Source organism: Salmo trutta, chromosome 27, assembly GCF_901001165.1.
Source record: "Salmo trutta chromosome 27, fSalTru1.1, whole genome shotgun sequence".
Taxonomy (NCBI): Eukaryota; Metazoa; Chordata; class Actinopteri; order Salmoniformes; family Salmonidae; genus Salmo; species Salmo trutta.
In genome coordinates this window covers 34,872,280-34,891,315 of record NC_042983.1, presented here as the reverse complement: position 1 = coordinate 34,891,315, position 19,036 = coordinate 34,872,280, and the positions used below count along the sequence as shown (strand labels likewise).

Sequence of the window (19,036 nt, the reverse complement as noted above, 5' to 3'; positions counted from 1 at the left end):
GAGTTGCTAGCTGAGACTTGCAGAGGGAGAAAGAGAGAAAGAGAGAATAGAACTGCCATGGGGCATTGTGACTCGGTCGGAGCACATCCCAATGTTCTAATCCTGACTAATAATTCCAAAGGTTTTGGACAAAAAACAACAACAATAACCCAGTTCCCATTAGTTCTATGCATCCTAGTCTCTCGATCTTGTCATGTTTGTTGTTTCAGTTGGTGCTGTAGCTTCTCACAGAACTGTCAGACTGGAAGACAAATGTATTTTTGTATTAAACAAATATAGCACTCTGTAACATATGGACTGGGAACAACAACATGCACTATATTTAATGAACTAAATTCATGGTCACCACAGAGCAGGATCAGGCCAGCTGGAAGTGCCGCAGTGTCTATGCATGTTGATGTAGCACTGGTGCCCTTTCCACCACACGAGGGCGCTACACCAGAAATACGTCTCTCCTAAGAAGCAACTCAGCAAATTTACAGTATGATTCAGGAGATTATGTGAGTTTTGTCCTTTGACCGAGAAGTGAACCACCTCACACAACTTCCTGGAAGCCACATATTTTACAAGGTTACAGTAAGAATGAGTCTTGAGGTGACTGGCAAAACCTATAAAAGCAAACTGGCTCTGTCTGTATGTCCTGATTGAGTAAGCGTTTATTAATCATTCATCATTTATTAATCCAAGCCACCTTCCAGTAACGCTGTATGACACAAGCGTCATGTGGTTTTATAGACCCCACATGGTGATGAGACAAAATGTTGACTAATGATGTGGAAAGCCCAGGTCTCAGAGAATGGGCTCAAACATAAAGAACAGCAGGACTGCAATGTGACTATTACCCAGATGCTTTCATCTGACATTGGACACACCTATTCATTCAAGGGTTTTTCTTTATTTGTACTATTTTCTACATTGTAGAATAATAGTGAAGACATCACAAATATAAAATAACACATGGTATCATGTAGTAACCAAAAAAGTGTTAAACAAATCAAAATATTTTTTATGTTTGAAATTCTTCAAAGCAGCCACCCTTTGCCTTCAAAGTAGCCACCCTTTGCTTTGCACACTCTTGGCATTCTCTCAACCAGCTTCATGAGGTAGTCACCTGGAATGCATTTCAATTAACAGCTGTGCTTTGTAAAAAGTTAATTTGGGGAATTTCTTTCCTTCTTAATGCGTTTGAGCCAATCGGTGTTGTGACAAGGTCGGGGTGGTATACAGAAGATAACCCTATTTGGTAAAATACCAAGTCCATATTATGCCAAGAACAGCTCAAATAAGCAAACGGAAATGACAGTCCATCATTACTTTAAGACATGAAGGTCAGTCAATGCGGAACATTTCAAGAACTTTGAAAGTTTCTTCAAGTGCAGTTGCAAAAACCATCAAGCGCTATGATGAAACTGGCTTTCATGAGGACAGCCACAGGAAGAAAAAAAAACTGGGTTACCTCTGCTGCAGAGGATAAGTTCATTAGAGTTAACTGCACCTCAGATTGCACCCAAATAAATGCTTCAGAGTGTTCAAGTAACAGACACATATCAACATCAACTGTTCAGAGGAGATCGCGTGAATCAGGCCTTCATGGTGGAATTTCTGCAAAGAAACCACTACTAAGAAAGAAAGAAACCACTCTTTGTGAGACGCAGAGTAGATGAACGGATGATCTCCGCATTTGTGGTTCCCACCGTGAAGCATGGAGGAGGTGGTGGGATGGTGTGGGGGTGCTTTGCTGGTGACACTGTCTGTGATTTATTTAGAATTCAAAACATACTTAACCAGCATGGCTACCACTGCATTCTGCAGCGATTCGCCATCCCATCTGGTTTGAGTTTAGTGGTACTATCATTTGTTTTTCAACAGGACAGACACAAAACACACCTCCAGGCTGTGTAAGGCCTATTTGACCAAGAAGGAGAGTGATGAAGTGCTGCATCAGATGACCTGGCCTCCACAATCACCCGACCTCAACCCAATTGAGATGGTTTGGGATGAGTTGGACCGCACAGTAAAAAGCAGCCAACAAATGCTCAGCATATGTGGGAACCAGGTAAAGCTGGTTGAGAGAATGCCAAGAGTGTGCAAAGCTGTCATCAAGGCAAAGGGTGGCTACTTTGAAGAATCTCAAGTATAAAATATATTTGGATTTGTTTAACACTTTTTTAGTTACTACATGATTCCATATTATTTCATAGTTTTGATGTCTTCACTATTATTATACAACGTAGAACATAGTACAAATAAAGGAAACACCCTTGAATGAGTAGGTGATTGATTGATATATATATATATATATATATATATAAATCTTGAACAGGATTAGGCCTATCTATTTTGGATGCAATTTGAATGGAATTGATGGAGAGAGAGAGACTGTGTCATGTGTGCACTGATTTAAAGCCACAATATTCCAGTAATTGGCTGTTTTAAAACTCTGCAGCTGCAATTTAAAAAATTCAACATTACAAAACAAAACCCGATAGCCAGATGGAGATGGGTGAATTAGACGCGCATTCAGTCCTAATATTACTGTAACATAGGCTTTGCTGCAGCAAATATCAGCTACCTGTCACAAGAAACAAAGTTCCCATGATGAGATAATACATGCATTGTGAACTGCGCTCCATATGGAGATAAGCTGTCTGTCCCCACCCTGAGCGTTGATGATTGATCATGCAGATAGCAGAGTAGGCCGTCGTCTGTAGAAAAGCCAGACTTAGACATCACATATCATTTAACGTCATTCTGTTCATAGAAATAATGTATTAGAATTTACAGTTCTCTCGCAGTTATTTATCCCGGGAAAAGGGAGTGGGTTTGGGCGGTAAATCTCGGTAACCCATTCTTTTCAACGCTAACACATACTTTACCTATTACGTAATAAAGACACACACAAACTATGGTATATCTGAGACTGGGGTCACAAAGGTTCCTAGGCCAAATACTTAACTGAGTAAAGAATTCAATTAAAAAAGGGACAACTTTTTTTTTCTCCATTCCAGGGATGCATCTGGATTCGACCGGATGACACCTTTATATGTAAACTAGTAACAATGGGGTCTGGCTATAGGCTGAATGGATGACACCTTTATATGTAAACTAGTAACAATGGGGTCTGGCTATAGGCTGAATGGATGACACCTTTATATGTAAACTAGTAACAATGGGGTCTGGCTATAGGCTGAATGGATGACACCTTTATATGTAAACTAGTAACAATGGGGTCTGGCTATAGGCTGAATGGATGACACCTTTATATGTAAACTAGTAACAATGGGGTCTGGCTATAGGCTGAATGGATGACCCATAAACTTCTCTGCAGTAAGATGGAAATGTTAAATAAATACTCTTTTACAGCAAGCAGACAGAGCACCCAGCGTCTGGACAGTTTACACACACACACCCACACCCCTCTTCTCATCCTCCTCTTCCTCTTCCTCTTCCTCCCTGTAGGGACCATTCTTTTCTCTGTTTCCTGTGAGGCCCTGTCACCACTTGGTGAGTGTTTATGCTGTGCCCGTCGGTGGCTCATCTCCCATCTCGGTGGCAATGTTGTGGTGACCCCTACCCCCCCTGCCCCCCTACCCCCCTGCCCCCCTACCCCCCTGCCACCAGCCTGGACATTGGCCTGGCCCGCCACTGGACCATACAAACCCATGCGGTAGGAAGTGCACTGAAGACAGGAAGACGTTTAACAATGAAAAGTAAACTACTGTGTGTAAATATAGAGCATGTGTGTGTATTTATGTTTGTATGTGAGAGAGACAGATAAGGATTGTTTTTGTTTGTGTGTGCACAATGCACATGCTGGTGCTGGTTGATGCATATATCTATGTGTGTGTGTGTATATATATAATGCACGTGCTGGTGCGATGCGCTTGTGTGTGTGTGTGTGTGTGTGTGTGTGTGTGTGTGTGTGTGTGTGTGTGTGTGTCTTACCAAGTGTGACAACATCACTATTCATTCCCTCGTTCCTGGTCAGGCCAGTTCCACCCTTTCTACATTAGCAACACCAACTCTCTGTATTGTCTTGACAACAGTTACTATAGGAGGGTGTTTATCCATTATTCATTGTTAGAGAAACAGTGAAGAGAAGAAACAGAGTAACATTCCACAATGGTACCAACACAGGATGTAGGAGATAGAGAAAACACTTAACTCCCATATTAATCATGCCACTCCTGAATACTATCAAATGCTGCAGCTGCAATGAGGTCACTGACTGGATGACTGTATGACCAACAGACAAACTGGCAGCTTAGGGCAGGGCAAGGCAGGGGTGTATGACCAACAGACAAACTGGCAGCTTAGGGCAGGGCAAGGCAGGGGTGTATGACCAACAGACAAACTGGCAGCTTAGGGCAGGGCAAGGCAGGGGTGTATGACCAACAGACAAACTGGCAGCTTAGGGCAGGGCAAGGCAGGGGTGCGAGTGGTGTGGTACCGTACCTTGAAAAAGGTCTTGATAGCGGGCACATGGCTGGCACATTCTGTCCTGCGGTTCTCATCCACGTTTGGCCCGACCTGGAGACCCACACACACTACATAATTAGTCTGAGGGAGCCAGAGAGAGACTCATTATCAGAAAGTCTGGCTTCAGTCTTCTGTCATCAGGTACTGCATGTACACCCTTGTGGAATCATTTTGCCAATGTTATATCTACCATTATTAGCATGTTACATATCATATACAAGATAATGAAGGTACAGTATGTTTCACAAGTTTCTGATTTGTGTGTGTGTGTGTATGTGTAGCTGCCTGACTGGCTACAGATGCAACCTCTGACCTCCACCACAACATTCCACAAGGTCGCCATAGATACGGGACCAGCTAAGCACATTAGGAACATTCTAAGCATCTGCTGCCCTGCTTGTGTGTGTGGGCACATCAGTCAAAATAATTGGTATCAGTAAAAAGCTAGGCCTGGCGTCCGGTGTCCGCAATTTAGCAGACACATCACACACGTTGACCCCAGACCAAAACACCAATCCAAACACATCCAACAGTGGCATGAGCCAATGAGAACCAAAGCTTGTCCCTAACCTCTGATACAGTCAAATATTTTTTCCATCCTTCTAATGGTTAAGGATAGGATTGAGGGTAGGGAATCTGATCCTAGAGCTGTGGTTATGGGCCACTTTCTACTTCAAGCACCTGAGACACAGCAACAGGTAAATAGAGTTAATATATGGTACCACACCCATTCAGAGGGCCATGTTGTAGTGGAGGACACTCACCCAGCAGATCATGGCGACACGAGGGCCTCCCACCTCGGCTGAGCCCACCCTGCAGAGCCCATACTGAGGTCTGGCTATGATGAACTTCTCTGACAGCTCCACCACTCCACCCGCTGTAGGAGAGACAAGAGAGAGGGGGGCGGGATTCAGAGAGAGAGAGAGAAAATGAGAGAGAGAGAGAGAGAGAAAATGAGAGAGAGAGAGAGAGAGAAAATGAGAGAGAGAGAGAGAGAGAGAGAGAGACTGAGCGATTAATAAACACCACTAACTTTTCATCTATCATTTTAGAAAACTCAAGTTCAAAAAAGGTGACAAGTTCAAATCATCCAGTAAGCTTTACCTCCAGAGTCGGCCAGTTTGAGGTTGTTAGTGGCCCCATCGTAGGTGAACAGAGCCCTGTGGGGTGATAGAGAGAGACAGCCTAGTGACAGGAGCACAAATACACTGCATCATCACAACTATGGACCCAAAGATTCAGGCCAGGGTTCAGTTGACGTATAAAAGTTACTGTCATTTCCAATGGACAGTGACCAAGGTAACATTTCCTTTAAAATGGTGCATAGCCGATGGGATGAATGGCGCCGGAGGGGATGGCTGCCGTTTAACTTCTCTAGGGTAGGGGGCAGTATTTTGACGTCCGGATGAAAGGCGTGCCCAAATTAAACTGCCTGCTACTCAGGCTCAGAAGGTAGGATATGCATATTATTAGTAGATTTGGATAGAAAACACTCTGAAGTTTCTAAAACTGTTTGAATGATGTCTGTGAGTATAACAGAACTCATATGGCAAGCAAAACCCTGAGAAAAATCCAACCAGGAAGTGTGGAAATCTGAGCTTTGTATTTTTTCAAGTGATTGCCTATACAGTATACAGTGACTCAGGGTTAATTTTGTACTTCCTAAGGCTTCCACTAGATGTCAACAGTCTTTAGAACGTTGTTTCATGCTTCTACTGTGAATATGGAGCGAACAAGAGGGCCTGGAAGTTGATGAGTGAGGAAATGACATGAGCTCATAGGTGCGCACTCACGTGAGAGTTAGCTGTGTTCCTTTTCTTTTCTGAAGACATTGGAATTGTCCGGTTGGAATATTACTGAAGATTTATGTTCAAAACATCTTAAAGATTGATGCTATACATCGTTTGACATATTTCTACTAACGTAAATAGAACTTTTTTTGACTTTTCGTCATGGCATTTTGGGCGCGCTTCCTGCATTTGGAGTGGTGGACTGAACGCGCAAACAAAAAGCAGGTATTTGGACATAAATCGAACAAAACAAACATTTATTGTGGACCTGGGATTCCTGGGAGTGCATTCTGATGAAGATCATCAAAGGTAAGTGAATATTTATAATATTATTTCTGAGTTTTGTTGACTCCACAAAATGGCGGGTTTGGTTTCGTGTCTGAGCGCTGTACTCAGATTATTGCAAAGTGTGCTTTCGCTGTAAAGTTTTTTTTTTTTTATCTGACACAGCGGTTGTATTAAGGAGAAGTGTATCTATAATTCTTTGAATAACAGTTTAATATTTTATCAACGTTTATGATGAGTATTTCTGTAAACTGATGTGCTCATTCACCGGGAGTTTTGGGAGGCAAAACATTTCATGAACTTTACACGCCAATGTAAAATGAGTTTTTTGGATATAAATATGAACTTTATCGAGCAAAACATACATGTATTGTGTAACATGAAGTCCTATGAGTGCCATCTGATGAAGATCAAAGGTTAGTGATTCATTTTAGCTGTATTTCTGGTTTTTGTGACGCCTCTCCTTGCTTGGAAAATGGCTGTGTGGTTTTTCTTGTTTAGGTGCTGTCCTAACATAATCTAATGTTCTGCTTTCGCCGTAAAGCCTTTTTGAAATCGGACAATGTGGTTGGATTAACGAGAAGTGTATCTTTAAAATGGGATATGATAGTTGTATGTTTGAGAAATTTGAATTATGAGATCTTTGTTGTTTTGAATTTGGCACCCTGCTATTTCACTGGCTGTTGGCAGTGTGTCCCGCAGGAGCGTCCCACATACACCAGAGAGGTTAACCGGCTCCTAACCAATTGTGCTATTTTGTGTGTTTTTCCACATTGTTTGTAACTTATTATGTACATAATGTTGATCCTACCGTCTCTTATGACCGAAAAGAGCTTCTGGATATCAGAACAGCGATTACTCACCTCGAACTGGACAAAGATTTTTTCTTTTATGAGTCGGACGCAAAGGATATAATGTTGCTCCCAGACAAGGCCCAAATCCCTGTCATTCACATGAAGAAAATAAGGAAATACAGGGGACGGAGATCAGGGTGCCTTCTGAGAATTTGTTGGAGAGTGGGTAACCTGTCTCTACCATCCGTTCTATTAGCCAACGTGCAATCACTGGAGAATGAACTGGATGAGCTCCATTCGAGACCATCCTACCAACGGGACATTCAAAACTGTAATATCTTACGTTTCACCGAGTCGTGGCTGAACGACGACACAGATAATATACAGTTGGCTTGGTTTTCCACGCATCGGCAGGACAGAACAGTTACATCCAGTAAGATGAGGGGTGGGTTGTGTGTCTATTTTTCAATAACAGCTGGTGTGCGATGTCTAATATTATGGTAGTCTCAAGGTATTTCTCGCCTGAGGTAGAGTACCTCATGATAAGCTGTAGACCACACTATCTACGAAGAGAGTTTATCTATATTTTTCGTAGCTGTCTTATTTACCACCATAAGCCGACGCTGACACTAAGACTGCACTCAACGAGCTGTATAAGGCCATAAGCAAACAAGAAAATTCTCATCAAGAAGCGGCGCTCCTAGTGGCCGGGGACTTTAATGCAGGAAAACTTAAATCCGTTTTACCTAATTTATACCAGCATGTCACATGTGCAACCAGAGGAGAAAAAAAACTCCAGACCACCTTTACTCCACACACAGAGATGCGTACAAAGCTCTCCATCCATTTGGAAAATCTGACCATAATTCTATCCTCCTGACTCCTGCTTACAAGCAAAAACTAAAGCAGGAAGTACCAGTGACTCTCTCAATACGGAAGTGATCAGATGACGCAGATGCCTCGCTACAGGACTGTTTTGCTAGCACAGACTGGAATATGTTACGGGATTTATCCAATAGCATTGAGCAGTACATCACCTCAGTCACCGGCTTCATCAATAAGTGCATCGACAACATCGTCCCCACAGTGACTGTACGTACATATCCCAACCAGAAGCCATGGACAGCTAGCACCGAGCTAAAAGCTAGAGCTGCCGCTTTCAAGAAGCGGGACACTAATCCGTACGCTTATAAGAAATCCTGCTATGCCTTCAGACAAACCATCAAACAGGCAAAGCATCAATACAGGACTAAGATTGAATCCTACTACACCGGCTTTGACGTTTGTCGGATGTGGTGCTCTCATCCATGCTTCAGTGTTGCTTGCCTCAAAGCGCATAAAAAAGCATTTAGCCCGTCCAGTAGGCTCGAGTCAATGGGCAGCTTGCGGCTGGGTTTCCCTTTGTAGTCCGTAATAGTTTGCAAGCCCTGCCACATCAGATGAGCATCAGAGCCGGTGTAGTAGGATTCAATCTTAGTCCTGTATTGACGCTTTGCCTGTTTGATGGTTCGTATAAGTATCCGGATTAGTGTCCTGCTATAAAAGCCTGGTTTAATGTTGACTGTTTCTCTAAGTAGGATCTTTGATCTTCTCATTCCAAAAGGTGTAGGAAGTTCCTAAAATTATATAAAGTTGGTGTTTAATCTGTCTAGATAGAGGAATGACATGTCCTCTAGCCCATAACTAAATAACATACAGACAGCTGGGCAGACCACGTGTTAAGTCAACACTACACACACACTCACACACACACACACACACACACGTTTGGCATTTGTTGCGCATAGTTTGGCTAAACTCTAACTTGCATCCCCACAGAGTAATGCATGTCCAAAATGTGCCAGCAGATTAGTTCTGTTTTACCATGACTCTCTCTCCTTTTCTCTCATTCCTTCCCTCTCTCTTTCTTCCTGTCCATCATGCTTGTTAGCGAGTGGCCCAGCGTAAAACAGCGAGGCAGTTGTTACACAATATCTGAACAATAACACACAGTGACATTGTTTTTCCAGGCCGAATCCCTCACCTGAAAGCCAAGATTTCTGATTGACACGAGAAAACCTGCCCTACTGCTGTCTACAACTCAATCTCAGCTCAGGTCACAGGTGACCTTCTACTGTATAGGACCACTGACTATGTGGGTGGTGGGGGTCAGGGCCAGGACAGGAGGGAGGGAGGAAATCTGTCCATGCTGGAGCTCCTAGGCCAGCTGGTGGGTGTGTCCCTGACATCTGGACCAGCGGAGGAGGGCCCAGGGGGAAAGAGCACCAGGTCAAAGGTGAGAGGCCTACCTCTGTGTGTGTGTGTGTGTGTGTGTGTGTGTGTGTGTGTGTGTGTGTGTGTGTGTGTGTGTGTGTGTGTGTGTGTGTGTGTGTGTGTGTGTGTGTGTGTGTGTGTGTGTGTGTGGAACCCTTTGCCCTATAAGTAAAATCCCTGGAACTATTCACCTCACTTTCAAACAGGTGAAACAGAGCAGAAACAGGTTTACTGTTGAGATCGTGCCTGTCAATCTCTCTCTGACTCAGAGTCACAGTGGGTGTGTAGTGTAGAGCATGGCAGTACAGGTAACATATAATATCACTTCATCGTTTCAAGGTTGTCCCATTGAGACTGATTGAGCCTTGTCAAACCTTCAGTATCAGCACGTTCACAAATGAGATGTTAAACGATACAAATCACACATTTCAATCACACATTTGAAGGACAACAAAAAGTTTGTTTTGCAAATATACATCTCCTGGCACATACAGTAAAGGACAGAGAAGTAAGACCTCTAGAACGGTGGTATTCACACTTTTTCAGCAGGGACCCCATTTTTGTCGGCAGAAGTTCTGGGGACCCCTTTTTTTTCACCAGAAGTTCTGTCGAAATCCTTAAAATAGGTCAATTAAGACCAACACAGATTTTTACATCAACAAATAACCTTACATGCATTACATTTTCATCTCTTATTAAAGAGAATCAATAAATACATTTATTGAAGAGGTCCCTGAAGAGGTCACTGAAGAGGTCCCTGAAGAGGTCCCTGAAGAGGTCCCTGTGGTCACAGTTTATTCTAACAGCGCTATACAGTAGCCCACAGACACTGAGTACATTGATTGATCCCTACACCTCATCTCTATACAGACCTCAGCAGACTGACTGACTAGGTCTGATTTATTATGTTATTGTGGCTATTGTCCTCTGAGAGACAAATTAATAGCAAGAGTTAAGACAGTGTGTGCGTGTGTGATGAGGACACAATAATGTCCCTGTTGTTCCCCCCTAGTGTTAGCAGTGCGCTGGCTCGGCGTGTCACGAGGCAGACTTGCACAGCTTTTTCTGGGTAGTGGGTTGCGGTGGGGGACTTAGATTCAGCACATCTCTAACAAGAACAACAGCCATGAAAGCAAGCGCCCATCCACTGTGTCTGTCTGACTCAACCTTGTGTCTGTGTTAGTGACCAATAAAGTTTGGGCCGTCTGTCCCTCCGTCCGTCTTGTCTGTTTCCCTCTTGAGTTTCATGTGAATAACATTGGTGGAAAACATGCCCCTGGTTTCTCCTCTCTGATTAGTACTAGAGGCATTCCAAAAGGTCAGAGGTCACCGTCTAACAGGGGCCGGTTCAAAAAGGTCATAAAGGCACTGAGGAGTTATGATTACATTCTCAACCCACTGGGAGTTGACTGGCTGTGAGTGTCCACAGCTTTGTTAAGCTCTGTGGGATGGAGTCAGGCTATGACATACAGACGCAAATTCCGTCCACAGACATGCTGCCCAGATCAAAAGGCCACGACGGAATAAACAGATTTATAGATAAAAACAAATGTGGAATGCCCCCCCCCCCCCCCCCGACTCGGCTGGGTTGTGTTTTGGAGGACACACGGCTCTCGTACGGGAGTTGCAGCAATGGAACATGACTAACTACTAATTGGATACCATGAAATTAGAGAGAAAAAGGGGTAAAAAAAAACAATGTGGAATAATTGTACTTTTCATTGATATGGTGTGGCTATGATGCTACGCCAATTTATTTTTATTTAACTAGGCAAGCCAATTAAGAGCAAATTCTTATTTACAATGACGACCTACACGGCCAAACCCGGACGACCCTGGGCCAATACACTACGTGACTAAACCGGCATTACATAGATAGATGGTACGGCAACTGCACCGCCCGCAACCGTAGGGCTCTCCAGAGGGTGGTGTGGTCTGCACAACATATCACCGGGGGCAAACTACCTGCCCTCCAGGACACCTACACCACCCGATGTCACAGGAAGGCCAAAAAGATCATCAAGGACAACAACCACCCAAGCCACGGCCTGTTCACCCCGCTATCATCCAGAAGGCTGCTGGGCAGTGGAGGCTCCTCAGATGAGAACGGAGAGGACCATCCTCCTCAGTGAATTTCATAAAAATGTCCTTTTTAGATACTATACTAAATATATTAATGTCACCAAATAATTCATTAAAGCACACTGTTTTGCAATAAAAGTCTACAGTAGCCTCAACAGCACTCTGTAGGGTGGCACCATTGTGAAGCTGGAGGGCAGCTAGCTTCCGTCCTCCTCTGGGTACATTGACTTTAATACAAATCCTAGGAGGCTCTTGGTTCTCACCCCCATCAATAGACTTACACAGTAATTATGACAACTTCCGGAGGACGTCCTCCAACCTTTCAGAGCTATTGCAGCATGAACTGACATGTTGTTCACCCAATCAAAAGGATCAGAGAATGAATCTAGTACTGAAAGCATAAGCTACAGCTAGCTAACACTGTAGTGCATAAAATGTGGTGAGTAGTTGAGAGAGAAAGACAATAGTTGAACAGGTTAACAAATAAATGTATTCAAAAATGAAGGAGAAGCAAGAGAGAGTCATATTTTTCACTTTCAGTATCACTTACTTAGCTAGGAAATGCAGCTGGCTAGTTTAGTTACTCAAACACCCAGCTCAAACAGAGGGATGATATGTTAACTAGCTGGCTATGACTATCCAACACAACACTGGAACTCTTCCAAGTCAAGGTAAGCTTTTGGTTTTATTAATTTATTGCCACCGGGGCCCGCCAGTGTAATTGCTTACTGACTATTCACTGTAACGTTACTGCATGATTGTAGCGGGTTTACTAACGCATTAGTTCTATTAGCTATTTTGACTAGGACGTTACTTTGGCTAATGTGGGGACAACGATGTAGGCTGTGTGTAGTGGTTGTTTTTTTGCCTGGTCACATACAGCTGATGTGTTGTTCATTGAAGTCCACAAACGAAGGGAAAAGGTGAGAGGAGGAGAGTGCATAGAGGCTAGAATGAATACAATATGGCTGCTATGAAAGTGAACTGTGTTTTTGCGCGATCAGGAGTGTATTCATACCACCGATTCTGTTGAAAAACGTTTCTTAAACGGAAGCAAATGAAACAGGGATTAAAAATACCTGAATTTGTCCAATAGAAACTCTTGTTTGCAACTGTTGGACTAATGATTACACCCTAGATAAGCTAGATACAGGCAAGAGTGTGCAAGGCGGTATTGAATGTGTCACTGTCTATCATCTCAATTTTTTCTCTCAAGTATCATGTAGTAGCCTAAACCTATCGATGTTACATTGAACTGGGTGAATAGAATATGAATGACAGTCATCCAATATGCTGTAATAGAAATAAGGCCATGCTCATGAAAAAGAACCGGCCTCCCTCATCATAAACGGCACTGACCGCCACTGCTGCTGGGATAGCTAATAGGATCCAGAGCAAGCCAGCTCCCTCCTCCCTCCCTTCCACTCTTCACACATGTGGGTTTCCTGCATGCACAGGCTGATGGGAATAACAGACCAAGCCCAGTACTGAAGCAGCCAACCTCTACCCCAGCCATGTATGAGCTCAGACAGAGAGGGGGAAGGATAGAGAGAATAGAGGGGTCAAAGAAAATGGGGATGTGGGGGGAGGAGGAGGAAGAAGGAGTGGGAGGGGGAGAGAAAGTGAGGATGGGGAGAACAAAAGAGAAGAATAAAGGGGAGGAAAGGAAGAGAGGAGAGAAAACAACATGATGTCATAGCTGGGAAAATGTACAAGTATTTTTGTGGAAGCAATTAACAATGAGAATGAAATCTGTACATCATTATTGGAGCCAACAAAGCTAACCTCAGCATAACTGAGATAACTGAGCATGCACATAGTCTTGCACACACGTGAACGGGCACACAGCGGGAGAGAGAGAGCCAGTAACAACAGCAGTAGAGACTGTCGTACCTCCAACACGCTCAACCATTTCAAAGATGAACATGGCACATGCAGATGGTGCAGTACAGAGGATCTTAATTATTCAGGCATTTACCATTCCCTAGTCCTTCTCACCCATTTTAATGTGTGTGTGTGTGTGTCTGCGGAAATACTCAAACACACCACACTGTTCAGAACTCTAAGAGCCAGACTTGGATCATAATATGCCCTGTGTTATGGTCTTCAGCTAGTCAGGCCATTCCATAAGGTTTCCAAAGTTCACGTTTATACCTTTAACTTGAATGATGAGAACAGCAACTGAATGTTCTGAAAAATATTGATATTGTACAACATTCTTTTCTTCTTTTCATTACCCCTTTTCACGCCTCTCTACCCCCCCTACACACAACGGCAATATGTTTCATCTCTTCCTCTTTCCAGCTCTATACCTCTCCTACAAACAATAGTAAGATTTATAGGTGTGGAGTGTCAACAACCCCTGCATTGAATTCAGTGGAGGGTTGAGATATTTGTGGAGAGCCCACTCTCCTAACACGATACAACTTCCTGTAGATACACAGATAGTGGGGGCCAGATTGGATGTATCCGGAGGTTTCATGCTAAGATATACAGCTTACATTAGAACTCTCCATGGGATGTCCAGGGGAACTATCTTGTTTTGATGGCATATCTGTGCTCTGGGTATGACAGAAAAATCACTCAACAGCTCTTCCTCCTGTTTCAAACTATATCTCTATGGTGATAACTATGGAGAGAGAATCAGAGGTTGTGTTGGGTCCTCCTAATATGTTTTTCTCTTCTCCCCTTCTAACTCCAGTCTTCTTTTTCCAGTTTTTCATCTGGAAAAAAGTTCTAGACAAACCCATTCTAGACAAACCCATTCTAGACAAACCCATTCCTGTGTGTGGGGCAGACAAAATACGTTTTGAAGACTTAAGCAATCCATTCTGGGAGGTGTAGAAAGGTATGTGTCCGTGCGGATATGCGATTTTTCCCAAGGTGTTTCCTGTCAACATAACAACCAAGCCCTTGTCCAATAGGGTTCACACACTGACCAAAGACCATCAAAACAAAAAGACCTTTCGCTTCGGAAAGCGCTGATAGGTGAACGACAAGGACAGGGAATTTAGACTGGTGTTCATAGGAAAACCTCTCTGCGCTCATTAAAACCCAATGGAGGACTTGACCTGATCTTTGAGAGTTGGAGAGACAGATGGAAGAGGCTGACTACAGACAGTCAGACATCCCATCACAGAGCCAGCAGCCGTCCACATAATGACAGATAGTCAGTGGGGGGTGAATGAAGAGGTACATACAGGGGGACAGACAGGGGCTAGAGGAGCTCATACAATGTAATCAGGAGCAGAGCAAGCCAAACACTCCCAGGCCAACACAATGCAATATCCCCTTCACTGTCCTCTCAGCTGCTGGTTAGCATGTAGCATGCTATCTAACCACCACAGAGTGGAGATGGTAGACCAGGGAGGTCACTGTAGTTATTGGAAACATAATAATAAAAGGCAGGTAATGTGCCATGTCCAGTGCCAGTGATGTCTGAGAATATCTCCCTGTTAGTAATATACATGTAACTGCCAGAATAAAGGAAACACCAACAGAAAGTGTCTTAATAGGGCGTTGGGCCACCACGAGCCAGAACAGCTTCAATCAAATCAACTTTTATTTGTCACATACAGATGGGTAGCCTGGCATATATTCTACAAGTGTCTAGAACTCTATTGGAGGGATGGATGAGACACCATTCTTCCACATGAAATTCCATCATTTTGTGTTTTGTTGATGGAGGTTAAAAACGCTGTCTCAGGCGCCGCTCCAGAATCTCCCATAAGTGTTCAATTGTGTTGAGATCTGGTGGCTGAGACACACACACACACACACACACACTTTACACCCCCTATGCTCCTTTGAGACCCCTCTTTCAAAGTCACTGAGATCTCTCCTAGCCATGGTAGCCAAAATCATTTTTATACATGACTCTAAGCATGATATGATGTTAATTCATTAATGAACCACACCTGTGTGGAAGCACCTGCTTTCAGTATACTTTGTATCCTTCATTTACTGAAGTGTTTCCTTTATTTTGGCACTTACCTGTACATTGCTTCCTACAGTAATTTACTGTGTTTTAATTGACTGCGTGAATCCAAACAGATGAATGTTGATTCACCAGACCTAAGTTCACCCAACCTGTAAGTGTATAATATGCATTGAATAGTGTTTTATTTTTCTTGTCCTTCCCTTGTCCTGGAGGAAATTGTGCTGCTTGGTCATATAGGTTTCACTATGCAGCCACTCTGACAGTTGGCACAGACCTGCCCTGCACTGTGGGCATGTTACTGCCTGCCACAGTACCCTTGACCCTGTAACAACACTGTGGACATGTTACTGCCTGCCACAGTACCCTTGACCCTGTAACAACACTGTGGTCATGTTACTGCCTGCCACAGTACCCTTGACCCTGTAACAACACTGTGGTCATGTTACTGCCTGCCACAGTACCCTTGACCCTGTAACAACACTGTGGACATGTTACTGCCTGCCACAGTACCCTTGACCCTGTAACAACACTGTGGTCATGTTACTGCCTGCCACAGTACCCTTGACCCTGTAACAACACTGTGGACATGTTACTGCCTGCCACAGTAACCTTGACCCTGTAACAACACTGTGGACATGTTACTGCCTGCCACAGTACCCTTGACCCTATAACAACACTGTGGACATGTTACTGCCTGCCACCGTACCCTTGACCCTGTAACAACACTGTGGACATGTTACTGCCTGCCACAGTACCCTTGACCCTGTAACAACACTGTGGACATGTTACTGCCTGCCACAGTACCCTTGACCCTGTAACAACACTGTGGACATGTTACTGCCTGCCACAGTACCCTTGACCCTGTAACAACACTGTGGTCATGTCACTGCCTGCCACAGTACCCTTGACCCTGTAACAACACTGTGGACATGTTACTGCCTGCCACAGTACTCTTGACCCTGTAACAACACTGTGGACATGTTACTGCCTGCCACAGTACCCTTGTCCCTGTAACAACACTGTGGACATGTTACTGCCTGCCACAGTACCCTTGATCCTGTAACAACACTGTGGACATGTTACTGCCTGCCACAGTACCCTTGACCCTGTAACAACACTCTGCCAAGTCTTAATCGTCACAGTTTGTGGCCAAACACTCTGGGAGACAGGCTGGACTACTGCACACAAGCCACATCCACACTAATACACACTAATACACACATCCACACTAATACACACATCCACACTAATACACACATCCACACTAATACACACTAATACACACTAATACACACATCCACACTAATACACACATTGAAGCCTGTGTCCACTCTGCACAATACCTAGTGTCGTATTTATCACTGGTATTATTGGGATAATATGTGACAAGACAAGTTCCCATTTTACTTTGTGTGGAAATAGACCTCCTCTAAAGTTGAAATGGTGCGTTTCCTGCATCTTTCCCACTGGTTGTGAGTTCATACAGAAAGAACAGAGGGGGAGCCTATGCCGCCCCATAAGTGAGAGAGCAGTGGCTGCTGGGGAGGACTCCCCCTCAGGGAGGACTCCCCTGAGTAGCCATTACAGGCCAATAGAGCTACAGTATTTGTGGAGAAGGGAAAGGAATTGTAGAAATAAAAGGGGGTGGAGAAGCAGGACATAGAGGCAATGAAGGAAAAAAGACAATCAACAGACAAAAAGGGCAAGAGGCAGAGTGCTTCAAAAAGACGTGGGCAATTCCATGGTAACGTGACTAGCCTTGACTCAGTTTTTTCACTTTCAAATGTATTTCAAACAAAACCCAATGATTTCAAAGTTTAAACAAACGATACAACTATGCACAAGGACTCAGGTCCGGCGTTATGGGAGGACCTATCGGGGGCCTGGCCCACCCTACCGTACCTCCTTACCTGTCCAAATAAAATATTGAAATATTGATTTTATTTGACCGAGACGCCCAGAGCGAAACAGCGTCCCTCTGTCTCAGTATGTGAAGACCATGTATCTGATGCTGTATGGCATGTCATACTATGTCTAGCCAGACAGCATCACATACATGGGCTACATATAGTGGGGCACTGTTTCGCTCGCTAGGATGCTTTCTCTGGTGACATTGTTTTAGCAGAGAGGAAGAGGCAAAGCGAGAGGTCTTACTCTCTACAAAATCTGTCCAAAATAAGACAATGCGTTTTTTGGGGCATAATATGCAGACCTAAGCTTGCCGCCTGCATTCCCACCATTGGGACAACGACTCCCATTGTTAGGATGGAGACATGAGCATCCCATCATTTTATATATATATATAGATCTCTGGTTTCAGCCTTTTGCGAATTGGAAAGGAGAGTTAGCGGTGGCACAGGATGCTGGATTCCCCTAAAGTAAATTGATGTTTCGCCAAAATGATATAATTACACCTGTCTAAATAAAATCATTCAAAATAATTCACCAGGGAGCACGACTTAGCTAAAGAGGATCATCAGCTTCTTATTTTTTATAAATAGCTGTAGATTGTTTCCAATCACAAGTGTGTAGGCCCCCTGCCTATTTGGGAAGCCCGCAATTTGTGTAGTGCCAGTGGTAATAGGCCTAGCTGATTGAGTTGTGGCGGTCAGTGAAAAGCGTCTAAGATATGTGTGGCGATAATGTGTCTTGAGTATAGTTTGAAATGTTTCATCAAGAAGAAGGGGAGGGATGTGTTGCAACGTTATGCCCTCGGCGCTCCAGAATGCGCTCAGCTGTCTTGTTTTTTTATCAATGTCCCATTACATCCACAAAAGTATGGACACAAAAGTATGGACACTCCTTCAAATTACTGGATTTGGCTATTTCATCCACACCCGTATAATCGACCACACAGCCATGCAATCGCCATAGAGAAACACTGGCAGTAGAATGGCCTTACTGAAGAGCTCAGTGACCGTCATAGGATGCCACCTTTCCAACAAGTCAGTTCGTCAAATTTCTGCTCTGCTAGAGCTGCCCTGGTCAAATGTAAGTGCTGTTATTGTGAAGTGGAAACGTCTAGGAGCAACAACAGCTCAGCCGCGACATGGTAGGCCACCATTCTGTATACTTCTGGCCCCTCTTTGGACACTGTGTTAACTAACCTCCAGACGAGCTTCAATGCCATACAACTCTCCTTCCGTGGCCTCCAACTGCTCTTAAAATGCAAGTAAAACTAAATGCATGCTATTCAATCGATCACTGCCGGCACCTGCTCGCCCGTCCAGCATCACTACTCTGGACGGCTCTGACTCTGCCAACTGTAAAGAGGAGGAATAATGGTCTGGGGATGTTTTTCATGGTTCGGGCTAGGCCCCTTAGTTCCAGTGAAGGGTAACCTTAACGCTACAGCATACAATGACATTCTAGACGATTCTGTGCTTCCAAATTTGTGGCAACAGTTTGGGGGA

General features: G+C 43.9%; 1 protein-coding gene and 1 long non-coding RNA gene across 2 annotated transcripts in view; both read right to left on the bottom strand.

The window, feature by feature from the left end:
* Positions 1–19,036, bottom strand: part of LOC115164937 (drebrin-like protein B) — a 52,049-nt gene that overhangs the window by 14,764 nt on the left and 18,249 nt on the right. The window contains exons 2-4 of the mRNA XM_029717866.1: positions 5,584–5,639; positions 5,244–5,356; positions 4,456–4,530 (exon numbers count right to left, since the gene is read on the bottom strand). Coding sequence (XP_029573726.1) covers positions 4,456–4,530; positions 5,244–5,356; positions 5,584–5,639 — 244 coding nt within the window. The remainder of the gene's footprint in view (positions 1–4,455; positions 4,531–5,243; positions 5,357–5,583; positions 5,640–19,036) is intronic.
* On the bottom strand, positions 3,006–3,440 carry LOC115164938 (uncharacterized). The gene is made up of 2 exons (XR_003870031.1): positions 3,093–3,440; positions 3,006–3,037 (listed from the first exon to the last, which is right to left on the bottom strand). It is a non-coding gene; the product is annotated as an uncharacterized LOC115164938 (long non-coding RNA).